The sequence below is a fragment of the Mauremys mutica genome, chromosome 1 (genome assembly GCF_020497125.1).
Source record: "Mauremys mutica isolate MM-2020 ecotype Southern chromosome 1, ASM2049712v1, whole genome shotgun sequence".
Lineage (NCBI taxonomy): Eukaryota > Metazoa > Chordata > Testudines > Geoemydidae > Mauremys > Mauremys mutica.
In genome coordinates this window covers 57,113,476-57,140,609 of record NC_059072.1, presented here as the reverse complement: position 1 = coordinate 57,140,609, position 27,134 = coordinate 57,113,476, and the positions used below count along the sequence as shown (strand labels likewise).

General features: G+C 41.8%; 1 protein-coding gene across 15 annotated transcripts in view; it reads right to left on the bottom strand.

Annotated features, from left to right (window-relative positions):
- Nucleotides 1–19,636: 19,636 nt before the first annotated feature.
- TMEM117 (transmembrane protein 117) overlaps nt 19,637–27,134 on the bottom strand; it is a 360,911-nt gene continuing 353,413 nt past the window's right edge. For 7 of the 15 annotated variants that reach the window (XM_045032344.1, XM_045032352.1, XM_045032361.1 and 4 more), the window contains one exon: nt 19,638–21,754. In XM_045032344.1, coding sequence (XP_044888279.1) covers nt 21,114–21,754 — 641 coding nt within the window. In that variant the 3' untranslated portion in view covers nt 19,638–21,113. Of the gene's footprint in view, nt 21,755–27,134 lie in introns of all 15 variants that reach the window. The other 8 variants (XM_045032405.1, XM_045032387.1, XM_045032395.1 and 5 more) reach the window with 3 other exon arrangements.

Here is a 27,134-nt window from a genome sequence, read left to right as displayed (position 1 = left end):
CAAATGTAGAAGATCACTGGGATGTGCAGTGTACTGTCAGATTTGGCTCAGTTCTTCTATGGAAATAGAATAGAAATAAATCTTTCTTTTTAAGCATAAGTTATTTGTTATGACCTTGATTCAGCAAGGTGAGTTACAGAAGTGTCTGCCTATTTTTGTTATGACTTGTCCTATTGAAGTCAATGGGACTACTTGCACACTTAAACATAAGCACATATTTCATATTTGCTTTTTGTCCCTGTGGGTTGTGGAGTTTTGGAATTTGAGCTGCAGAATATAGAATACTTCCCTACAAAGTCAAATATGACTAAGGTAAATTCCAGGTGTGTTCACAGTGAAATACCTTCCAGTAATTTGAGCTTTAGGCAAAAGAAATCAGACTGCTACAAACTGGGGATCTAATCCTGAAAGGTGCTGAGCACTCACATCCCACATTAATTTAGTGTAAATCAAACTGTGGAGACACTTGATCATGCAGTTGCCACTTCATCTACAGAGGGATAAATCTTTTTGAAAATTCAACCTGGTAAGAAAGAGAATAATTTTTAATAAAATAGAAACCTCACAGGATATGAGCTCAAGGCCATTGCAATCTACTACATAACTTTTATTCACTAGACTGCACAGTCTTTTGTTATTATCCATGGGAATTTACAAATGTTAAATTAGTCACTGGAGAACTCCCATATTATTTCCTTAATGCATATTGAGAATTACAAAGGAAACACTAATACAAAATTGAATATAAGGGCTGCAAGATCTCATACAAAGTGCATTCCTATAGGGCATTAAGATCTGGCAATATATAAAATGTCATGCAATTCACACTTAATAAACTGTGTTTTGCTTCTTGTTTTGAGAACAACAAATTCTACATGAGAGCTTAAATTGTCTCTATAAATAATGCACCTTTTTGAAAGTATTAGGTCAATGCAGGAAAAACAAAAACAATGGTATCCAAATGGCTGGTATTCTTAGAGCAATGCTCAGACTCCCTCATTAAGTTGGATGCTGTAAAGGTAGGCTTGTCAGAAGATTATCTGTATTTTTGTACAACTTCAAAAGATAATATAGATGTTTGTTTTTAATTTTTTAATCTATTAAAATGTTCACATTGGTGCAAAATTATGGATTTTAAGCATTTTTTCTATTATGGATAGTATTGCATGAGTCAGATGCAATTTCAAAAAGCTAATATATTTCTCTACATAAAAACTGGTTTGTTTTCCATGTACTAGCACATTCGTGACCTTTTTTCTGGTCTCCCAATTAAATGCTGGGCAAGGGTAAAACCAGCAGGTCACAATCACTTTGTTTTTGCTCACTGTATAAATCAACCAAAACTACCACATTTTAGTGCATGTCAATTATTTATGACCAAGTCAAATTGAACAAATATGCTTCTGAGCCTGGATCGTAAAAAAAAAAAAAAAAAAAAAAGAGTCAGCGTCACAAATTGACAGAAGTGGGGAAGGTCCAAACTGAAACAAGCAATGAGTCAAAACATTGACCTCCTCAAATTAATAAGTGGAAACCCCAAATGATCAACTTAATTGGACCATGTGTCCTGGGTGTGGCCATTACATAAATCATTGAATCATAGAAGATTAGGGTTGGAAGGGACCTCAGGAGGTCATCTCGTCCAATCCCCTGCTCAAAGCAGGACCAACCCCAACTAAATCATCCCAGCCAGGGCTTTGTCAAGCCAGGCCTTAAAGACTTAAATTATTTAAAGTGTTCCTTTGCAATTGCACAATCCTGATTTGTTTTGCATATACAAAATGAATATTCACAAGAGCGCCCTTTAAAAACCTGCAGATCTAAGCAACCAGCCAGACCACTTTTAACTTGCGTAGGATTTCAGTGTGAAGCTACATCTTATCAAAAGTGAGGGCAATCATCCAGAAGATGTAAAATATAACTGGAACTGGATGAAAAATACACAGCACATAATGTTTGTCTTTAGTCAAATTCATGAAACTCTAGCAACACTGGTATAATGGGAGACCATGCAGAATTTGAGGACAGTGGCCTTCCCAAGACACTGGAAAGGAGGGACTCTTTCCACAAAATACCCTGGAAAGGTTCACAGGCCATTGGGTAACAACACAGAAGCCAGCACTAAGGCCTGGTCTACACTAGGAAATGAGGTCAATATAACTACATAGCTCAGAATTCTCCTGTTGTCCTAGCTATTGCCCCTCAGGAAGGTGGATTACCTATGCTGATGGGAGAACCCCTGTGCTGTAGTGGCACAGCAGCAGTGGTGCCACTGTGCCGCTGTAGTGGTTTATGTGTAGACAAGCCCTCAGTAGGGTTGGTGAAGGAGGGCTTGCTGCATAGTCTCCATAGGTTCAACAGCATTGTATCCTGGATAAATAGCCAACCTCGGAATCTTTAAAATCTGCTGCATTCACTAGATTTATATGTACTGTGGCTATGGAAAGGCTGGTTTCCTGGTGCTTTAATATGAAGTTTGGCTATGTCAGTTTCTGGGTTTGGATTTTATTTCCTTATTGTCATAGAGTTTAAACTCAGTCTGTGTTTCCATTGGCCTCTGTGGTGAAAATCAAGGCACATGACTCTTGAAGCGGAAGGTTCCTAGGCGGTTATAGTCTGGAAAAGTGTCAGGTTCACTCAGTGTTTTTTCAATTCCTTCAGTCCAGGTAATTGCTCCACTTAGGCAGACTTCTGTTTTCATGCGATTGAGTTTAAACATTAATACACACATAAACATAAGAGGGCCGGTCTTGGATTTACAATAGTCATTATCCTTTTCCATTAGAGGGGCCTTAATTCTCATTTTCAAATATTGGGGCAAAAACTCATCTCCTGTGGGACAAGTCAGATAGTTCCAACTTCTAAATAGTTGTGTGCATTTTGGTTTTCTTAAATAAGCCCCCTTTCATCTGTACTGATGACCAATGAATTCATTGCCTTTAGAATTTATAAGACCCAGAAACTCGCTCTGTAAGATGCTATGACCTCGAGGGGCACTCATTTGACAGGACTTCAGCTATTCATTGTGGCCATCGAGCTGGTACTGTTTTATCCATTTCACTGGTAATGAAATTTTAAAATCCAAATAGGTCTATTTATCTACATTCATGTTTAAATGCAGACAGAGTGACTATTATAATAATAGCTGTTAGCAAACAGATACTTATATTGAAAATGCTGTCCCATCATTAAAAGACCTCCTATAGACTGATATGGCCCTCTGGGACTGCTCAACCGATTAAGAAAGTTTTAAACTACTGTGTCTCTCTAACAGAAATATAATAAAGCCAACTTGCTAATGAGGCTAAATCCTGCATTCAGAAGCATCTCCCTCTCCTATTAGTGTCTCGGAAGCCTCAAACATCTCCATTTTGGCTGTTGCAGGTGAGTAACTTTGATTTTGAAAGATTACAAGATCTCATGACACTTTTATATTATGATTCTAAAGATAGGCACTTAGGCTGAGATTTTCAAAGGGGATTTAGATGCACATTAAAATGAATGTGTATATTGTGTCTAAATCTGTTGGATAACATTGAAAAAAATCTCAGCCATTGTATATAATTTTTAACAAAGCAATTCTTTCTAGTAAATGCATAATCTACAAACTGGCTAGCTGTTGTAAATGGGCCAGGTCCCAGCAACCTTAAAGTACGCCAGCTGAGACTATGGACCAATGGGTTTTATAATATCTTAAGATGCATTTGCTAAATAGAGATGTAGTTTAGCAAAAGTTTTCCAACAGCTCACTTAAAATGAAACAGACAGTGTTGTTTGTCAGTCTTGTGGCTCCTCTAGGCTTCTGACTGTACAGTTTGAGAAAAATCAGTCTCTTATTTCGCACTTCAGCCAGATGGATAGGCCACGCAAGGGCTTCAGCTGAGGACTTGTGTCATTCTGACAGGGAAAAAAAACATGTTTTCCCATTTCAAGCTCTACAGTTTACAAGCCGGTATTGACAGCTTTGCAGCACTTTTTTCCAGGAAAGATCCATCATGGTGGAGCTTCAAGGCACTATTGAGTCTGCTATAAGTGTATTTCTAAATACCCTCACTTGCCAAATACAATTATAAATTACCTAAGTGGTGCCTGTCTTTGAATGTGCTCAATAAATGTGAAGAGTGGCCAAGAAACCGTATAGAAGTCCTGAATCACCTACAAAGCCAGGGAACCCTAAGTGAACACTCATAGATCTGTACAGTAGCTCATACTTTTAGGTCCCCATTTTAACAACAAATTCTTCCAGAGTTAATCTAATTTACAGCCAGCCTGATTCTGCTGAGCCACACAGAAAGGTGTAAACAAGATTTGTTTAACAAAAAACCCTAGAAACTGCATTTTTGTGCATTATGAAGAAATTATTTTCCCTGCATATGGAACTGGCACAGCTCTTAAATGCTACTGCAGAGTATGCCGGTGGAAGATTACTTGGAAACAGTGACTATTCTTCAGCACCGTGGCTGTCATGGTACATGTCAAAACAAAAGATCATTTTTAATACCCACTTCTGAAGTGCCATTACTATTCACATCGACAATCTGTGTTAAATGTTGTATAGAAGAGCTATACCAAAATGTAAAGATTTCTAAAAGAATGTGTTACTTTCTGGACATATGTATATTAGTATAACTATACAAATTATTTCAGATACCATTGACCCCTTACATACAGAATATAACTACAGCCCAAAAATACCTGAAACAACTATTAAGGTAGCAAAGTCAAGCACTGAAAAGTCAGGCAATACCAGAATTAAGGTGGCCAGGCCACCTTAGGAATGGACTGTTGAAGGATCCAGATGTTGGGGAGTTGCAGGCTGGGGGAATTCTGGCAAATGAGTGGTTGGGCAGAGGAAGAGTGCCCATGTTCATTTGCATGGTTCACAACCATTTCTACAACATTCATGTGAACCTAGTCTAAAGTTTGTAAGAAAAACTGAATTAAGGATTCAGTGTAAATATTTCACACAGACAAGCTTTTACATGATTATGAACTAACAGTTATAGCCGTTACAGGGTCAAGCACATAACTGGGGTTTAACGAACCAACAAAAACATTATTTTTTGCAATAGTATATGTATATGGAGACATACCTATCTCATCGAACTGGAAGGGTCCCTGGAAGGTCATTGAGTCCAGCCTCCTGCCTTCACTAGCAGGACCAAGTACTGATTTTGCCCCAGATCCCTAAGTGGCCCCCTCAAAGACTGAGCTCACAACCCTGGGTTTAGCAAGCTAAGGCTGAAACCACTGAGCTATCCCTCCCCCTAGGTGTGCATACATGATTGGTGCCCCCGCCAAGAGGAGGACACATTACCTCCCTATGTGGCCTCCCCACATGACTCCTCCCTGCCCCACCCCTGCAATCTCCCCATCCCCTCCCCACCTCACCGCACATTAACTGTGGTGGGGCTCTGTCCTCCTGCTGCGCTGGCTCCCCCTGGCATGTTTGGCTGCTCTCCCTAGCAGCCAGGCCCCGGAGCCACTCCCAGATGCTGCCTGGTGCAGCACAGCAGCTGCCTGGGAGAGTGCCTGGCTCTGGTGGCAGTGGGCTGCCTCCTGCCTGGGCTTGGCTTCTGGGACAGCAGCTGAGCATGTTGGAGCCCCCACTGCTTGCCCTCCCCCCCTCCACTGGCATGATCAGAGTCAGCTCCTGTCCCCAGAAGCTGAGCCTGGGCAGGGAGCAGCAGCAGCCCTGCCCACTAGGCCGTGTATCATCTACATGCCTCAGAGGGCACCAGTATTGTCCATTTTTAACATTCTAGTATCTAACACATTGCTATCAAGAGTGCCTAATTATATATCAGTATGAAGCATTTAAAATTCAAATGCAGGTACTTTTCTACAGTTCACCTTCCAGAGAGCTACAGGAGCAGCTCAATTTTCTCAAGTCATAAGGGGAATTTTTGTGCAAATATTGGCCATTTATACTCCAGTGCAAAGGAGTGGACTACAAACTAGAACTGTGTGATACTTTCATTATAATTTCCCCAAACAAGCAAAATATCCCATGTTCCATTGCAAATTCAAATCTCAATCCCAGTGCTTCTAAAGATTTTCTACAGTTTGCAAAACATTCAAAAGCACCACATGTTATTGGCTGGATGCAGAAATCATTGGGTGAAAAGCTATGGACTATGTTATGCAGCAGGTCAGACTAGATCATCATAATTGTCCCTTTGGCCCTTAAAAATCTATGATTTTGGGGTCCAGTTTCACAGGAACTACAATCAATCTATGGTTTCCGTACTATAACAATTTAAACTCAATGGTTTTGACTGAGTTTTGTTTTGAGTTTTTGGGCCCAGTCAAATTTAAAACAGCAGTGATCCAAAAGCAAAGAAAAGTTTCATGTGAAACCATGACAACTGAAACAACTGAGATTCACAACGTTACACACACATAATAGCCACAAATGTCTAGGCATACCTCTGAGACTGTCATGACATAGTGCATAAAGCTGCTTAAATAAGCAAGACATGGGCCAGGGAAGAGAATTTTGCAAAACCAAAATTTTTGGAGGCTTGGGCCTGTAGTCCATCTATCTGAAACCTCTAAAGTGCAGTGGGGTCAGATGAAAGGTTCCTGTTTTGGATTATTTCTATTGAAAATGTCTAAAAGTCAATGCTGCTGTACATAGATATAAGCAAAGGCAGAATACAAACTCTACTGTCCCTTTTGAAGCTTGCTTTTGCTAAAGTATATTGTACTGAGCTTTGGAAAGGAAGTTTAAAGATCAGCGTGTCACAGAGGTATGGGAGTGTAGGGAAAAGTATTTGCACCATTCACTTTTAGCCAATCTAACCTTCAAGACAAAAATCAGCAGTGTATTGACCATGACTTTTGCAGTGCTTCCTCCCTCCTCTTCTGGCAGCTTGTGGACTCAAATTGCATTTATAATTCTCAAATTCTCTACACAAGTAGAGATGAACTTTTATTTCAGTGTAATGGTAGCCTGGACCATAACTACACATTAATTTTGTAAATCATAAATGAGAATCCATCCACCAATCCATGGGATTTTTGTCATTCAGTGTAAATATTATTAGGGATTATATATATTTTTATATATCTATGCATGCTCATCACTCAGGTGAGTGTCTGTGAAGCATTTGTTCTTTTCAGCCAACCCTATGCAATCTGAGTACAAAGGGCTGGCTCCCAAAAGCTGCCAAGTACCTATAACTCCTATAATAAAGGTTGTTATTTTTTATTACAGGTGCCTAGGGGCCCCATATTGCTAGGCACTAGACAAACACAGAGTAGCTGACAGTCCCTACCCCAGAGAGTTTACAATCTGAATAGACAGAACAGACACGGGGCTGGGGAGGGGATGTAACAGCCAAAGTGAGTGGTGATGCTTTGCAAGCAGTACATCATCGCCATGATTCTTTCATTTTTTGGGTAGGGTTTAATTACTCTGTGATTGGCTAGCTGGAAAGACAAAGGGTGAGAACCATAGAAGAGAGGGGAGAAGAGGAGTATGGGAGGGCAGGTGGAGAGTGAGGGTGGGGACAGAAAGAGATTGGCTGCTTGCACCAATCAGCACAAGGGAGAGAATGTCTGGAGTCCAATCTGCCGAAAACAGGGCAATGACATCACTGATGCTCATGGTCCCTGCTGAGGCTGCCTCTGTACCTGCCACTGTACCTGTACCTACCTGGCTTAAGAGTTTCTCTGTCCCCTGAGGCTGTCTCCTCCATGGAATGTCTTTCTTCTCCCAGCCCACAGAGCTCAGGGAATGAGTACCACTCCTAGTGCCCCTACAGGGGAAGGAGGTTACCTCTGCACAGTGCTGGGCTTGGAGTCCTCTGGGAGCAGGGGTGCTCCCAGCTGGGCCACACTTGTTGTCCCCCAGTACTGCAGTATCTGCTGTGGCTTCAGTTTGCACCTGCCAGCTAGCGTTTTTCTGGTGCCACATACAGGTAAGAGCGTGACCTTTATTGCCTCTCCCTGGTCACATGACATGGGTCAGGGTTACAAAAGGGTATAAACTGCCATGCTTCAGGGGTCAGTATCCACACATTGCAGGGGCTAGTGGTGTAACTTTCACTGAGTCTTGCGGAAGTTACACATCTACAGCAATTCTGATTTGGCCTGAGAACAGCATCTTGGATGGTGTCATTAGCCACACAGATTGTGTTTGGAATCCAAACTGGTAGAGAAACTTTTTAATTAAAGGCCAGCCCACCCATTAATGAGTTATAAATATGATTGTATTTAGCAACTTGAATTTATGGCAGCAGTAGGTCCACTAGCAGTGAGTTCCCATCTGCTTTCAGGAGTAAATTGGCACCCAGGCTAAGTAGAGGGTGGTCAGGTTTTTTTATATGTCACAGACTGTGTTCCGTGATTTGTCATGCACACTTGGCTTGGCCAAGCATACTGGCAGAGCCCAACATTTCTTACACGTCACAGACCACGTTTCATGAGTCATGATTGATTTTGATTGATGGCGCACAACATCTTGGGTGTGAGTATTCTGAGAGATAGGAAGGATCTCATCGTTGGTCTGCTGCGTGCAATGAGCCTCACTGGGCTAACATTTCCCCCTCATCTTGTCACTAAAAATATTATTTCTCATGCTGATGCTGGTTGTGCTTTTTCATATCTCGGCTGAGACAGTGCATCAGGATTCTTAGTGTAGAATCCCATTACAAATGTATTGTTGTTTTACAGGTCTCCGTGTCTCATTGTTCAAACAAGAATTAATGCACTTGCAATGTACATGACAGGAACATCTTAAGTGAATATTTTTCACTGCATGGCTTTTGAACTTCCAGCTTTGATCCTTGGTGACATTCAATATAACCAAAGAAAAAAAAACACAAATGGGCACAAATTCTAAAAGTGCAACTCCACAAACAGCAGCAAACCCTGCACCTACTTTCAAGAGTAGGTTAAATATAAGAAAAAATAGTTCAAAGAAGTCCTTGGAATAAAAGAAAATACAGCTGTGAAGTACCTTATTTTCTCGGCCAGTGTGCTTTACTGTGTAATTTGCATACAGGTTTGCACCAGCCTATGCTATATTTAGAGCTATGCAATGTCTGACTACAAAATGAGACCAGCAAATTTCAGGTGTATTTTCATTTCTCTTGGATATAACCCTGGTGGCATTTTTCCAACACTGGATGCATGTCATCTCATGTTAGCAAAAATAATTTTTGTGGTCAAAACCTGTATTCCCCAAACTGAATACAGTATATAGTATGGTCAGGGCTGTCCTTAGTGGGGTGAGGGACCTGGGACAAATCAGCCTCCCAACTAGTCTCGCCATCCACCTGGCATGCCCGTCTGCCAGGCTGCCACTTTCCTCTTTGCCGTCCGCCCGCCCACTTGCCACTCGCCTCCTAACCTGCCTGCCCGTCGCTCGCCTCCCCACTAGCCTCCTCGCTGTCCATCTCGCATGCCACTCCCTGTCCACCCACACGCCGCTCTCCTCTTCACCGTCTATCTGCCCGCCACTCGCCTCCTCGCCCGCCGCTCGCCTCCCCACTAGTCTCCTCACTGTATGGCTGATGCCCCACCCCCCAGTCCACCCGACCACCACTCTCCTCCTCATCCCGCCCATCCACCCACCCACCACTCTCCACCTCACCCCCCGTGCCTGCCCACTGCTCACCTCCCAACTAGTCTCCTCGCTGTCCATCTCGCATGCTCCGCCCCCTCCACCCGCCTGCCGCTCTCCTCCTCGCCGTTTGCTCACTGCTTTCCTCCTCACCCAGTCCATCCACCCACCCGCCGCTCTCCCCCTCGCTATCCGCCCACCCGCTTGCCACTTGCCTGCTCACCACAGTTGCCAACTTTGATGTGGTAAATAAGCATCCCAACTTTCACAATAAGCCAAAAATCAAGCTAATCTCATTTCAAAACAAGCCAGTCCTTAAGAACCCCAACACTCTATGTGACTAGAACCCACAGCATGCAGTCTGGGAGTGTGGTGAGCCCACTGTGCACCTCTGACTCTCTCCCCTCCTTGCCCCTCTTGTCAGGGCCAGTGCAAGGATATTTCGCGCCCTAGGCGAAACTTCCACCTCGCGCCCCCACCCTCTGGCCCAGGGAGCCAGGGCCGTCCCTAGGTATTTTGGTGCCCTACGCAGCCCCACCAGGCCTCCCCGTGGTTGCACCGGCCCAGTGGTTGCACCGGCCTTGCCTCTTTTCCCTCCTTGTCCCTGCTTTCCCGCCCTTGCCCCTGCTTGTTGGGAGCTGATCAAAAAAAGAAGCAACAAGCTACAGCAAGCAACAGGCTACAACAAGCTATAAGCCAAAAACTAGCCAACAAGCAACTCACAAGCCAATTAAGCCAAAAACAAGCCCAATTTCTGCGTTTTTTTTTCACAGGTTTAGCATGTCTGCTCCTCACCCAGCTGCCTGCCACTTGCCTCCCCACTAGTCTCCTCACTGTCCATATCGTGCCCCCCCATCCACCCATCCACCACTCTCATCCTCACCACTCCCCACCCACCGCTTTCCTCCTCGCCACCTGCCCGCCTGCCACTCGCCTCCTCACCCGTCTGCCCACTGCTTGCCTCGCCACTTGTGTCCTTGCTGTACGTCTGGTGTGCCCTGCCCCGTCCACCCACCTGCTGCTCTCCTCCTTGCCATCCACCCATCCGCCTGCCACTCACCTCCTCACCCCCCCTTCCGCCTGCCCACCTGCCACTCAGCTCTCTGTTCGCTTCCTCACCCTGCTCGCCTGCCCACTGCCCACCTCACCTCCCCATCTGCCTCCTCACCTGAATATTGTGACAAATGGTGTCCCAATCATATATTGGTTGGGACGCGAGACAAAGGGCTAAATATTGGGGCAGTTCTGATTTTATTGAAACATAGGGCCCCCCAAAGCACGAGCCTCAAGTCTGTCACCTATCAGAGGGGTAGCCGTGTTAGTCTGGTTCTGTAGAAGCAGCAAAGAATCCTGTGGCACCTTATAGACTAACAGATGTTTTGCAGCATGAGCTTTCGTGGGTGAATACCCACTTCTTCGGATGCAAGTCTGTCACCCTGATTCACCCTACCCAAGGGACGGCTCTATGTATGGTAAGAATACTCCCCAACCCCCTTGCTGTGCAAATTCAGAGCAATACCTGCTGTGCTAACCTACAGGCACAAAGAAAACACTCGCCTTTACATTGGGGAAATGCAGGATAAGTCCATCTCAAGCATGATGGGAGAATGTAGGGGCACTAGCTTACCACTCGGGACACCCGGCTTCAATTTCTAGCTCTGCCACTGTCCAGATCTGTGATCTGGGAAAGTGACGTCATCTCACTCTGCTGCGGTTTTCCCTCGCCCCACCCCATTGTATGTCTTCTGTATGGTAAGTTCTTTGGGACAGGGTCTGGCTCTTTCTAGCTGTGTACAGCACCTCACACGGTGGGCTCCTGCCAAGGCTGGGGGTTCTAGGTGCTATTATAATATAAATGATAACAACAATAATAAGATGGGAACTTGGCCCAGCTAAAGTACAATTTTCCACCACAGCACTTGGCAGATGGAAAAGAGGCCTTCGTGAAGCCTTACTTGTCCGGTTAAATTCTGAGATGAGATTATGTTTTGTCCAGCCAAAATGGAGCTATGAGAAACCAACAGGGTTGTCTGATTTCTTGATTTTTATTTTTTCCTCACACCTTTTTGCCAGAATATAATGGGTACCCCCGTGAGAACTGGTCATTTGTTATGGTGCAAGAATGTTGGCATCATTTCTCAGACATAAGCTAGGTTTTGGCATTGCTCACTGGCAGAGGGTGCTGCTACTAATAATTAATAAATAACACCAGGTCTATGCATAAAGGAAAAGTTAAAAATCCAGACCTCTTTTTGGTAGAACTTTGTACATGTCACTGGTGGATTTATCTGGATAACTCCGTCCTGGGAAGTCTATCTGTTAGAAAGACAGAACACCTAAGTAACCTTACTGAGGACTCAATGTGTACATTGAGAAGGACCATAGGGGGGTTAGCATCTGATCCAATTTGTCAATTCTTATGTCAATAATGTACTCACTAGCCCTAGGAATCAATGTATTGACTTTGCACCAATGAGCCCAGGAGTCCCTAAAGGACCTCCATTCTGATCTCAGTTTAGAAGAGGATTCCCAAGGATTTCTTTAAAAAATTTATTTTCTTTGGAGCTGGTGGGGCATATGTGGGTGATGGTGGAAGGAGGCAGGGGACAGATGGGGGAAGGTGGGTATTTTATGGGTTCAAAATTTCATTTTTACCTTACAAATATTGTGGAAAACATTATATTTTCATATCATTTCACAATGCAAAACTAGAACATTTTGCCCTTACAGTCACCATGGAAACAATGATTATTGGAAATGATCTGTACTTCTGAGAACAGGTTTGCGTTATCTCCAGATGACACAGAAGATAAAATGCACTTGCTTGTTAAGCAGTGCTAACTGGCAAAGCTTTCACAGTCAACAAGTAAGGAAACCCACAAAGGGCCTCTGGAATAGCTTTAACCCACATGTGTTCTGGAACACATTGGCCCTCCAGCTGTCATTTTCTCAGATGTGTCCGCTTTGAAGCAGTGATTTTACAAGTGACTAAATGGTAAAACGGTGCCCATGTTTGAATATTTGTTTTATCCAACTAGAAAAATTAGTAACATCCATTAATATGATTCATTTTAATTTTTTTGAAACCGTCTACAGAGGAGCCTGTACAGCCACCAATACTGTAGCATGACTAGATGATTGCCACAAGAAATCATTAATTCTGTATCTAATCTATCATTTCTATCAAATAAAAAAATATTGATATTAAATTTTTGAAAAATCTTGTTTTAATCTAACATTATCTCATTATCTGATCTGGTTTGTTTTGTCGTTCTGTCCTTCACGTTAGTCCCTGGACCTTTATGTAAGCAAGTTCTTAAAGAGACAAATGCTTAATAAATTGTTCTGAGCAAAGGCATGTGAGTTTAGTTCCTAAATAGATCTGCTTCCACCACTCCCCACCTGTCCCTAGTGCATCTGAACCATTTCTCTGGTATTTAATTCTTTTGAAATTTTGCAGAGTCACTGGCACACTCTGTTTAAGCTATCTGCAGCCTTCAAAACAAGACCCTGAGCAGATCTTTCTTCCTTCCAGTTACCCTGCACTAGACAGGTTATTTTTATTCTTAAAGGAACATTGTCGGGCAATTTAGGCCCAACATCTAGGTTTTAATTAAAAGCAAACAACGAAAGGCCAGCAACTCCAGCTTGTCCATTTTGCACATATGGAGTATTTGCTGTTCTGTTTTTCCTTTGTAAATGTAAACTCTAATACAGCATTTAGTATTGGTTTGTGCCATTTGAATGATAGGATGTGCAACATGAGTCAGAATGCTGGACCGAATTTCGTTTTTCATTTTATTTTAATACTTTTTTCATTTAATAGAGATTATAGATTAATGACTTCTGAGATCATGGCCTAGTCAAACTGTAAAATACTGAGTCCCTACTGTCTCCTCTAGCTGGTTTTTCCAAAAACTTTAAAAATTAATCAAACTATTGTCTCTTACTAGTTCTTCTACTTGAACAACAATAAAGTGTAACTCTTTCATGAATAATTCCAAACACTGACTCAAGATAATTGATTACATGAACCAAGGGTTGCAAATTGCAGAGCTAATTGACTTCATCAATATGCAAATACAATGCTAGGCAATAAACAGATACTACTGTAGTTATATCAGTACAAAGTATCATTGCAATTAATTTCAGCATCACAAAGAATTTTCACTGAATTTGTTTCAACTCTTAAAAGCCATTTCCGCTTGTCAATTATTCATGTGCAATTTCCAGTAGTAGCACTAGGAGTTAGTGTAGCATTTGTCCCTGTAGTGCAGTCCAAAGGGTATCTGAACACTGAGAACATGTTTCATGGGCCGTAGTCTGGGCTTGAGGTCTTTGCATTGATGGTGTGTGATAGTTTGCACGCTGCTGTTTTTTGCTACTCTTAATTCCTTCTTTCTATCAACATTAACCTTTATCCAAAACTGTTTAAATCAACTGCAAGCATCTGGATGAGATGGTTGTAAAAGAGCAACCCCTCTGCTCTCAGCAGCAACCCCTCCTTTCCAAAGGGTAAAGCGCTCAAACAGCAAAAAATGGCTCTTTTGCCCTCCCCTGTCCACCTGGCATTCCCAAATGGGATGGAGGAAGGAGAGTGAAATTAGGAGCCGGGAACAGGACTGAGACGAACATAAGCAGGGGGCGATGGAAGGGGACTGAGGGCTTGGAGAGGATGCAAAGAATGGAAAAGGGAATGATTTAAATAGAAGAAAAGGAAAAAGTCATATGGGAAAACTGAACAATTAAGAAAATGACAACTAGCCCGACTGAGGAAAGGAATCTGTGATTCTTCCCCCAAATGCCATTTTTGGAAAAAAGTAAGAAAATGGCCAGTCTTGATTTTTTAACAATGTAAGCTTGCATTTTAATTTTTGACTGATTGATTCCCTTGTCTTCATTGTCCTTCCTGATAGCCCTATGTATTTCATGAAACCTCCTGGTTATAAAGACCAGTCTTTGTTTGTGCAGTATTGTAATGAACTGCCCTTGAATCCACTGTGTCTTCAGATTGTTAACTCTTTGGGGAAGGAACCTGTTGCTTCTTAAGCATAGTTTCGTCAATTGTGCACAGCTTTGTGCACAGATGGCACTATATAAATAATTATAAACCACTATGGCCCTTCAATGGGTGCTTTGTATTCAAGGCTGTCAAATGGAAAAAGTGCATGGAAGGGAAAGCAGGAGCCAAACAGACCTAACCTCCCCTCCCCCCGCACCCCCACTCAAAACACTCTGATGAGAAAAGCAGTGGAGGGTGAATTCTATCTGCAGCGAAGCTATTCAGATGTTAAGTGCAGAGCCTACAACAACGAGCTAAAGTACTTTAAGTTCTGCAGCCCCCTCCTAGCCCCCTGTCTGATATCAAAGAAGGTGTTCTTCGCAGTGTCTAATAGCAAGGCCATAAGAGTATTGTATTTGCCAAGTAACTGGCCAAGACTATAACATGGTCAAAAAAAACTCAAAAACCCTAGATAATTTCATGGAGGATAGGTCCATCAATGGCTTTTAGCCAGGATGGACAGGGATGGTGTCCCTAGTCTCTGTTTGCCATAAGCTGGGAATGGGCGACATGGAATAGAGCACTTGATGATTACCTGTTTTGTTCATTCTCTCTGAAGCACCGGGCATTGGCCACTGTCAGAAGACAGGATACTGGGCTAGATGGACCTTTGGGTTGACCCAGTGTGGCCGTTCCTTTGTTCTTATGTTCTGTTCTTAGGTCTATGGCCTGCTACTGTAACTTATCATTTATGAAAGTGTTTGACATAAAGTAATTCTTTTGGCAAATAAGCCAATCACACAACGACGTTGTGACGGACGTGGGTTTTTCTAAGGATGGCCGGTATAGTTCAGATGCGATGCACACAAACCTAAACCGGACATTGATTTGAAAGGTTAGCCCAGGACATGTGCCTGCCACTGTCCCCCATCACTAGTCATTTGGGCTCCATCAGCTCTGTGCAACCACAACGCCATCTCACCACAAGTGAAGCCCATTGCAGAGGCCAGCTCATCCATGCAATGTCATCTCTTGCTGAATCCATCAGCCACCCGGTGGAGTGCTTTTAACTCTGGGACATATTGGTATAACTTGCCTCAGCTTCCCCAGCTGTAAAATGGGGCTAACAATGCCTATCCAGTGCTTTGAGCGCTGCAGATGAAAAGCACACTATAAATGCTATGTGTTTTATTATTAGCATTATGACTACTGCTGAGCTAATTTGAAGTGGGGGCCTAGCGGAGAGATTAGGCCCTGTTGGAACTTGGAAATAGGAGGAGGGCTTTGCTGAGGCCTGGTCTCCTTAATGTGGAGCAAGTAGGGTTGGTGAAGAGGAGGAAGAAGGATCTCTGTTGTCCTATGGAGAAGCTGGCAGAGAGAAGGGTCTTTGGTGGTTCCCCTACTGGGGGCATTAGCCTTATGCTTTTCCCCTCTCCAGTAAATGGTTTCCATGGGGTGAAAGGTAGAAGGTTAGACTCAAACTCTTCCTCCCAAAAGAAGGATCAATTTTCTTCTTCTGCACACCTCTCCCAAGAAAACAAGCAAAGAGGAGTTGCTCATCTCAAACTTCCTCTGCATAGAGGAACTATTAGTGGGTATCAGAAAGAATCCATAATTATGAATCCACTATAGGTAAGGCCTCAAACAATGCAGATTTTCATTTTTTATTGTTCCAAGGATATGCATGGCCTTTCAACACTAAATAAAGACAGCTTCCCTGCCCCAAACCACAGCAAACACCAGGTCATCAGGATGAGCTGACATCACATAAAGGAAAAGAACATAAAAATGTCTGATGCTTTACCTGATAGGCCCCCTCCAGAAATGCCCTACCTAGTTTTGGGTAAGAAAAAGAAAGTTTGGTTGTTTTCTGTACCTCACCCCTGAACTTTTTCAGTTGTGCTGGACAAACTTTCAGAGGTTTAAAGTTCAAGACAAGCATCCAAAAGTTCATATGGGTGTCTTACTTAGCCAGTGCTTTTCAGTCTCAATCCTTTCCAAGCCATGACAAGCTCTCTTTCACCTCACCTCGATCCCCTACCTCAACATACCCTAGCTCCCTCCTACTGTGATGGAAGATCTTCCTAAAGGCTGGAAAAAGAGGCTTCCTAATGCCTCTATTCAGGGTAGTGGAAATGCCCTACTGGGTACAGTTTCTTCTATGTTTATCTTTAACAGCTTGGGGGCTGGCACTTCAGAGTGTAGGGTTAATGTGTTCCACCTCTCCCTTTGAGAATTCAAATGAAACAGGACTGTCCCCCACGCCTATGCCCCCAACTCCATCGCAAGTTTGGGGTACAAATTCAAGGAGTTATTAATTTGGCCATCCTTACTTTTCTTCATTTTCCCATTTCTAATAGTTTGAAACCCATGTGTTACATTCTGAAAGCCCCAGCTCCCCAATGTGGATAGTTTAAGAGCCTAGTGAAATGATGATGGGTAGGATGAACAGCCCCTTAGTCAGTTTAGCCAAAGAGTGGCTGTACAGTAACTGTGCCAGAATTGTTTGTGTGTTTGTTGTGTTTTGCTGTAACTTGGGAAATCTCTATAGTGATAAAAGGTTTGCAATTGTTTGTTCATAACTGTAACTTGAATCAAAGCATCTGCAGTATGTCATTCTGAGTATTTCTGCCACTCAACTCCAAGAATAGTATCAGTTTAACATCTGATATAGTACATTCCTCATCTGTATACTATACCCATCAATTGCTAGAGGATCAGCTTTATGTGCTTATACAAGCTTGGAGCTGTCTCTGACTTTTATTATTCTTATAGTCTGTTCAAAACTTCAGACCTTTCCTTGTAAGTGCTACCGGTCAAAACCACATGCATCTTGACTACCTACAAGACTATGTCCTGAGATACAAAATTCTCTTGTACCTCTGTTAAATATTGTTGCGCAATAGCTCATTGGATTCATTAGTTAAAATCTAGACGTGTGTGTTGAGTGTCTGATCCATCATTTAGTAGTGGCCTATCCTCTGTACTTGACAATCTAGTGGGGTTTTAGATCTCCAACTTCTGTGGTCCTATTTCTGTCTCTCATGTGGCTAGTGCTATGGAGGCTATTCAAGGAAGGAAAGGTGAAAGCTAAACACATTAGGGGTGTGAGGTGCAAATGTAGTCAAGAAGTTATCTCACAATTACTGTGCCTAGACCGAGAGTAGAAAGTATATTTAAAACAGAACAAGTTAACTTTTCATGCAAATTAATTCAAAAGCATTCAGCGAGGCAGATAATAGAGCTAAAATTTAATTTAATTTAACATTTAATACAGCTAAATGTTAAAAAAATAGTAGCGGGGAAGAGAAATGTACTAGGGAGAAAAGAGACAGGTTTGGCTGGGATTTTATAGATGGGGAGCTGACAGGTGGGAAATTCGAGAAAAATTGTTCCAGGTAATGGCAACTGCAGAGGAGAATGTTCTAAAACTAATAATACCAAATTTTAGGAAGGACCAGAGGTGAAGGCCTGAAGGAATGGGGGAAGAAGTGAGGTAGAGTGAAGCAATTTCCTGGAGCATTATAAAATAAGGAGGGCAGTACTGAAGTGTCTCCTTGAGGATATGGGCCATTTCTTCCGAATAAATAATTAAAAAACCAAAAACCTAAAGCCAAATAAGCAGAGTCTGTTTTTAGGGCTGTTTCAAAAATCTACTTACCCTCCATTTGTTCCACATCATTTCTGTGAGACCAAATGTAATCACTACAGATACTCATAGAGAAGTTTGTAAGCACTTGTATACTCGTAAATCCTGTATGCTTATCCCTGGGATGATCTTTGCTATTATTTTTAGGGTACCTGTTATCATGGTATCTTGCAATATATGTGACTGAAAAAAGATTCTGTACCAAATACATTCTCTCACAAAGCAGATATAGTTCAGCCATAAAGGGACAGCAACTCCTGCATGGCTCAGGCTTGAGAACCACAAGTTTTCTCCCCCCCCACCCCGCCCTCCCAGCCTCTCCAACTCACTCATGAGGACGAGGGTTTGGAGTCCTTGGAGGTTATTTTCATTTTCTGTGGTAGATAGACCATTCATATCAAGGTCATGGGTATTGGTGCTCGATAAGGCCCTTAGATTAGAAAAGGTTTCCATTTTGATGTAACAAAGCATATTGTGAATGTTAAATAAGGACTGCCATGGAAAGAATGGACATATCTACCTCTGTGTTTACAATATATATGGCAACAGTTACTGTAAAACTAGTGCCTTTTCAAGTGCTTCCTTTAATTAAAGTGCAGAGTTGACCGCAAGAGTCATGCTGAATCCTGTGACTCCTTTTGAATCCATTTTGGGTACAGTTTCTCTGCTTGGCTATTAATTTGAGCACTCTTGGAAAAATCTCAGGATTACTTGATTTTCTCTCTCTTGTGGCGACCTTAAAAGCATTAACTTGTAAGGTCACCGAATTATTTTAGCTGTGGATCAGTTGCTTAATAATGGTTACTTCAGAGTCATGTAACCATGCAAGCAGCAAGACTCAAGTCAGTCTTTCATTTTCTGCTTATATATTAATGGACTTAGCCACCCTATGCACAGAAAAAACAAAGCAATCCACAGAAGAGTTTGACATTTTGGAGTAAGTCTTCCAAATCACATGGAGGAGCATGTGTTTGTACAAATAATTAGCCATTTTGTCTATCTCTTTGTCCATATCAAATCCTACTTGGACAAAAAGCATAAATATAATCACCTCCTACACAGTAAAGGCAAAATCTGACAGTATTTTACCATAAGTAGTTAATAGCTTGGCTTTGAATATATAAATTCTATCTTAAATAGACTGAACAAGTTTACAGGCTGCACTAACCAAATGCTAATAATAGATTTTTTTTATAGCTATAATTTCTGGTGGATAAAAATTCAGCCTCATTAAAAAGGAAACTTTCTCTTGATAAAATATTAACTGTTCCATAGGCAAAATGGTTCGTTTTGATATTATAATGATTTTGATGTCTGTATTTTTTAATGCCAGAAATATTTATGATTCTAAATAGGACAAAGTATGGGTGAAATGTTAAAACAAAACAAAACAAAACAAAACAAAAAAAACCTAACAGAGGATAGGTTCCTGCCACATGATAAACAATTGTTGAATGATGTTTATTAAACTGGCTCTCTAGTGATAGATAATAAATGCATAGTTCTATTATGCATGCTAAATTCACCATGCTGAAAACTTAAAAGCAGATAGATCAAAACAACTGAGATTAAAAAAAATCATGAAAACAAAATACAGCAACATCAGTAACTGACAGGGAAATAATTTAGACTTTAAAATGACTTCTTATTTAGTAACTTGTAACAACAATTTATGAAACTAAATTAGAGGCAAGTCAGAGTTTTTCTGGTATTTTAGATTTGCTATGTTTTTAGTGTATATTGTTTGAACAGACAGCTGAGGAATTCATATTCCAAGTAGCCTTTAAAAAGGCTGCAAAAACAATTCCTCCATGTTTTTGCTGCTGGGTTCTATTATTTATTAATGGACAGTGTTTAATTCTTGAAAGGGGCAAAAAAGATTCAGGACAAATCACATGCTAATCTATTCCATGCAGTCACTCCCCAGCCCCCACACCATTGCTTCAGTCTTTGAAGAAGTTAAAGATGTCAGTTGTGTTGTACATTTCCCAGCATAATGTATCCCAAACCATAGTTACACAAAGTTGTACAAACACGGAAGGCTCTGGGCTCTGGGTTCTTTCGTGTAATCACTACACTGGTTCTTTGGCATTGCACAGGTTTGTGTTCATGATGGGATATGTCACTGTTGCTCTAACTATGCATTTTAACCTTTGTTTCTGAAAGGTGAAGGGCAGGAGTTTTAATGAAGCAGCAGTTTATCTTTAATTATGAAAAACATAATTGGCATTATAATGTAATTGCAATTACTGATAGAGAAAGTCCTATTTTCACAAGTAGTGACCCATGCTCTACTGTTACTCTGTTATGAAGCTGTATTTGTATTTGGCAGCCAGCCAGCAAAAATTAAAAGGTAATCAAAATGCTTCTCTGCAGTCCAGTTATCAAAGTCACTGACTCTACAGCTGAGTAAATAACAAAGTCAACCGTTAGTGTGACATCTTATCAGGAATCATTCTTCAGAAATCTCTACATCTATTGGTAAGAAATCAAATGGCATTCTAAATAATTGCATGTAAAAAAACCCTTGCAAAATAAGTTAGAAGAATTGGTCTTTATATCTTTCTGTGTTGAGTTAAAAATCAGTTTAATGTTTCAAGGCACCACCACGGTTAGAATTTTCATCTAATTCACTATTATACAGTAACATCAATGAATTAATAAATAGTTTGTGCGATTCTGAGACGCAATCTATAAAGGAATGTTAGCTATAGAGTAGGCACATATATTATAATACAAATAGAAAACAAAATTCCTAAAAAAAGCATGTTGAGCACCTTTGTGGTACAGGTTATATTTCTTGTGCTAAACATGATGTAAACCTTAACTTACAAAAACGGAACTCTCACAATAATTGGTTATTTAAATCTTTCTTTTCTGGGTCATTTGCTCTAGGTCATGGGATCACTCTTAGGGGCAGAATCCGCTGTCATTGGTTGTAATGGGCTGTCTTTTTCATTCAACTGTAAGCTCAAGTTTTCAGAAGTTAGAAGGGAAGAATTAAAGACAATTTCACTTAAGTCTGATTTTATGGATACTAAATGTGGATCTTGAAAACTTAAAGTTTTCTCCACTAAAACCTGTGTATTTTCTCGTGTCATTCCCATGTCTGATGGCGACTTCCTTTTCATTCTTGTGTATGATTTGTCCAGATTCTCCGTGCCTTGCTCAGTTTTCTGAAATCGCCCAAAGAACCAGATGAAGAACCCAAACAAAGCAAAAGCCAGCAAACATGGAATAAAGGCCAGGCATTTGACATCAAGGCTAATCCCTGTATATCTGCTATGCAAGAACATGTCTCCCTCAGCGTAAGTCCTGTTAGTCAGAGGGTTTGTGTTATTTGATCTCCAGTCCCAGGATAACTTGGTTCTGTTAAGGTCCTTTAAGCTTTCTGAGTCCTCCACTGTGTAGATCTTCTGTCCAGGACCAATATACTGACCATATTCATGAGGTTTGTAAAATATTTGATTCTTCCACATATTCAGATCCAGGATTAAAACCAGAAAGATAATTCCATAGTTAAACCATTTACCTGTTTGAAAAAAGAAAACAGTGTCATCCGATGTCCTTTTTATAAGTATCACAACCATGCTGATAGAGTAAATGCCCCTCAGATAAATTTTTTCTTTCAATTAACCTGTAAAACTAAGTTATAATGAAATTCTCAGCAGACCCAGATTTATTCTTGAATCTCTCTTAGTATTGCATAATTATGTCTAGGCACATAATAAATCATTTTGTAAAGCAGTACAACAGTATATCAATTGAATTCACACTGCAGTTTGTAGATGACCTGTTGATTAAACCATTAGGTGATGTAGTTTACATCAATCAACCTAAAAAGAACTCATTTCAGGATTTTAAAAATAGTTGCATGAATATTCTCCTTGAAAAAGCTACATTTGATAGAACTCTTTGTATGCTAGTGGTGAGATGCTTTGAAAGGATGACAATTACATTGCTTTAATAGTATGTACTGTGATTGATTAGTACTCATGCAGTGAAGCCCAGACATATGTACGTGGGAGGTATGGCGGTTCTGAGACATGGTATCCAAAGTACATACAAGATACTACTTTACTAACTCTATTCTTTGTATAGATGCCATTGCAGTATTGTCAGAGTCTACTTATTAACTGGCACCATCTAAAGATCTTACCTTGACATTGTATTAACAGTGTCCAAGAACTCATCACATACACACACAGTTAAAGACATTTTAGGACCGTGGATGCACAAGTATATCTAACTGCTGCATTATGTGATTTTGCACATAAGACACTAAGGAGTAGTTTTGCTAGTCATCACCAATGTTGATATTAATTTTTAGTAAATAAATATATACACAGGAAAGAGAATCTCAAAGATGAGTTACTTTATTGGTTTGCTAATCAGTGGTATGGTTGAAATTACTGTCAGGCTGTGCACTCATGTTCTGCCATTAATTTGAATGTCTCAGTAAAGTAACCCCTTATAGTTTGGTATTTGTATTTATGTTTTTAAAGGGCTTTTTTAACCCAGATGGCCATTCTGGATGAGAATAAACATGAGCATTAATTTTCCTGTGGTATTGCCCTATCCAGAAACTAAATTACTGAAAGACGAGGGAGGAAATTCTGCCGTCAGTTTCAACATTATAAGTCCTCACAAACACCACTGAAGCTATTGGTATTATTCTGGATTTTCACCAGCATAGCTGAGAGCAGACGTTAGCCTCATATTTCCTATTACTTTAGTCCCTTAAATGGTCCCTGAGACAATAATACTCATAAAAATTTAAAATAAACACAACATACCAAGAAACACAAATACAAATTCTAAACCACTATGCCCCTAGATGCAAAACTAAGATTTTATTGCACCCAAAACATCTTTTGTGCCTGTCAGTAACCTTTGCAGTCCTGACTGCAACAGTAAACTGGTTTGTAATATTTTATGGCACCACACTCATTATCAAACCTCTGCTATATTTTTCACTCTGAATGTAAAGGTTCCTGCTGGGTTGCACATACAATTCAGTTTGCGTGCCAAGCTCAGAGTTGGAAATAGGTCACTAGTGGTTTTCACACCTCCTCCCACACAGGCTATGAGGCCATCGCCTGCATTCAGGAGGGTCCTCTAATGCCTCTTCAGCCTGCCTGGAGGAGCTACCTCCTCACATGCTTTCTTCTCTGATTGGCACCACTAGAAACAGGCTATGTAGCTGTGCTTTTTGTTTCTATGGAAACAAGGCAGGTGGCTCTGCAGAGAGCCTTGCTAGGTGTAGGGGATAGTAGGAAATGGGTGGACTGGTAAGGGCATTTGTAGGAAGAGTATAATACTTTGCTTTAGGCTGACACACCTGCAAGTGCAGAGGGATAGGAGGAGTAATGGAAGAGATTGAAGTTAGGAAAAAAATTAAGAATAATGCAACGTACGGTATACTGAGACTGCCACTCCTGTATAGAGCTGTAGATGTCCAGTCCAAAAGGGACCATTACGAGTCTAGACTCCTGCATAACACAGACCAAAGAACATCACCCAATAATTTCAGCATCAGGTCCATAACATCTAGTTGGGCTACAGCATATCTTTTAGAAAGACATCCAGTCTTGATTTAAAGACTTCAAGTGATGGAAAATCCACCACATCATTTGGTAAATTGTTATAATGGTTAATTACCCTCACTATTAAAAATATTTGCCTTTTATCTAGTTTGAATTTGTCTAGCTTCAGCTTCCAGTCATTGGGTTTTCTTATGCCTTTGTCTGCTAGATTAAAGAGTTCCTATCAGAAATATCCTTCCTGTGTAGGTGCTTATGCCCAGATCCTCAAATGTATTTAGGAGCCTAACACCTAACCCATGGGTGTTAGGCCCCAAAATACTTTAAGGATCTGTGCCTTCGGGACTGTGATCAAGTTACCTCTTAACCTTCTTTGTTATAAACTAAATAGATTGAGCTTCTTAAATCTCTCACTACAAAGCAAGTTTTACAGACTCTGAATCATTCTTCTGGCATATCTCTGAACCATATGCAGTCTTTCAACACATTTTTTAAAGTGTGGAGACCACAACTGAATACTGTATTCAGTAAGAGTACTACTAATGCCATATACTGAGTTCACACCACTTTTTTACTCACAATTCTTCTATTCATTGCATCCAAGGATTATATTAACTCTCTTAGACATAGAATTGCACTGTGAGCTTATGTTCATGTGCGTATCCACCTACATTCTTTTTAGAGTGGCTTCTTTCTAGTGTAGCCCCTCCCTTGAGGCATAGCCCAAGCCTCCTCCCTGATGCTGGCCACTTAGAGTGGCTTTTCCCCTCTCCTCATGTGAATAGGATCCTGTTATTTTTTTCTGATGCTGGGTGCCTTCATCCAAGGTGATACTTCACTGTGCCAGAGAAACATGGCCCTTGGGAAAAATGCATAATGCTACCAATGGGCAAGGAGTATAAAATCTAGTACATAAGAGATGGGGATAGGAGAATGGGGGGAAGTGAGAGCCTTCCCCTCCCCCCCCAAGCACTGGCAGCCCAACTCCAGTGCATGTCCCTGCTGCAGGTACCTCCTCCAGTGCCCTTCAAATGCCCCCTCCAATAATCCCTAAATATCCCTCCCAGTACACAGACACCCCCAGCATCCTCCCAAATACCCCCCAGTTCCTCCCCTCCACCCCCAGTAGTGTCCTCTATTTGGGTACTTGAAATATGGTAACCCTAGGGGTTGCTCCATTCTCACAGCCCTGGTTTCCAGAGCTGGCGGGAACAAGTCAGCTCTGAACAGCAGCCGCCTGCCCCCAGCACCAGGGCTGGGCACCAGGCTCGTGCAATGGCTGTGTGACCACAAGCCTGGAAGCCAAGGGGCTGGGGCAGGGCAGCCTAGGGGAGCAAGGGGAAGATCTGCTCTGCGCGCAGGGAGTGTGGGGAAAGTGACCTGGCAGCAATGGCAGGTCCCTGGGTGGGGACTGGGGTGTGACCGGGTTACTGAGGGGCAGGTACCCAAGGGGGATGAGAACTCCAGGGAGCTCCTCAGGGAGCATCTCATGGCAGCCAGGGTCCATGGGCAGAGGCTGGCTCCAGGGGGGATCACCGGCTGGCACCAGGCTCCTTCGGGACAGAGGCAAGAGTGTGTCAGGGGCGCAACTCAGAGCTGTGCTGCCCACCCTGCCTGGGGAGTGCCTGGCCATACAGAGGTGGCCCACCTCAGGAAGCAGGGCAGGGAGGGCTTCCAGGCAGCCAGCCAGCATCCCAACTCCCACAGCACAGAGAGCCTGGAGCCCGAGCAGGCCGGGCAGCTCCCACCAGCTTCTGATCTTCTGGCTCCTGGCAGGAGGTGATGGTTTTCAAACTGTGGGGTGCAACCACTAGCGAGGCATGCCCCACAGTTTGAAAATCTCTGGGATAAATGGGAGGCAGAAATCTGGGGGGAGCATGTGACCCTGTGTGCCCCCAACATGTCACCATCCCCTGTTGTCCAGTCCCAGGTTCTAGCACTCAGAGGTTTAGGGACACATAGGGGGTTGGACTAGATGACCTCCTGAGGTCCCTTCCAACCCTGAGATTCTATGATTCTATGGCTAATAGCCATTGATGGACCTATCCTCCATGGGCTTAGCTAATTTTTTAAACCCAGTTATATTTTGGCCCTTACAGCATCGCCTTCCACAAGTTGACTGTGCATTGTGTGAAGTATTTCATGTTAGTTTTAAACCTGATGCCTATTCATTTCATTGGGTGACCCCTGGTTTGTGCGTTAGGTGAATTCTTCCCTATTAACTTTTCCCATACCAGTCACAATTTTATAGACCTCTATCATCTCCCTCCCTCAGTCACTGCTTTTCCAAGCTGAACAGTCCCAGTCTTTTTACTCTGTCCTCATATGCAAGCTGTTTAATGTAGTAATTATACTGCGTGCTCACTCAAGGGTGAAAGCACATGCCATCAAGCAGTCAAAACAAAACGTTTAACATACATTTGGGAACTAGGCAAACATTTAGTTGCTGGTCCAGCAAAGGATGTAAACATACATCCTTGAAACATGCATGTCATTGAAATCTCTGGGCCTACCCATGTGTTTGAAGTTAAGCAAGTGAGTAAGGCCTTTGCTGGATGAGGACCTTATAAATGAAGAAATCTTTTAATTGAAAGGTGTTTTTTAAAGTAATCAGTCAATGAAAATGAGAAACTTTGTACTTTTACATTAGCTATTAGCTATATGCCCCTGTTATTTCACAGAGAAAGTGTAATGTATCTCTGCATGGAGCTGTGGTAGTAACCCATCTATTATTTCCATTAACCTTTCCAATAAAGTTATTTCACTATCTCTTCTAATGAAGTTGCATTCACTTCACAGTTTTTAGCGGATTAGTTCCTTTATATTTCAGTTGTGTAATGAAACATTGATTTTCAAACTGTTATTGTCAAGGTAATTTTGTTTTTGTAGCTGATGAAAAGTAATAAAACAACAGGCGAATTAATTTTAAAAGTTACGACATCAACCAACATGTCTTTAATCAGCTGAACAAATGACAGCGCAATTTAGATTAAGTTGATATTCCTTCCAGCTGGGACCAAAACACCACAAACACCTGTTTTGTGTTTCTTTTTCTTTCTTTTGCTTGTTTGTTTTAATGTCTTGATGTCATTAGGTATGGCTGTGTGGGTCAAACGATGAGCCAATTTGGTAAATTAAATGGAAACAATGTGTTGTCGACACAAGAACTGTGTGTGGCTCTAAACTACCTGGGGATTCCCACTAGAGTGACAAGGGGATTCCCACCTATCCAGATTTGCCAGGTATATGTCTCCTTTATACCAGAAAAGTAGCACAAAGGGACCCAAGTGGATCCAAAGGTTGAGTACTCAGTCTATCAGACATTCCTGGATATCTATGTTTAAAATGAGGGGACCTTTTATCTTAGAA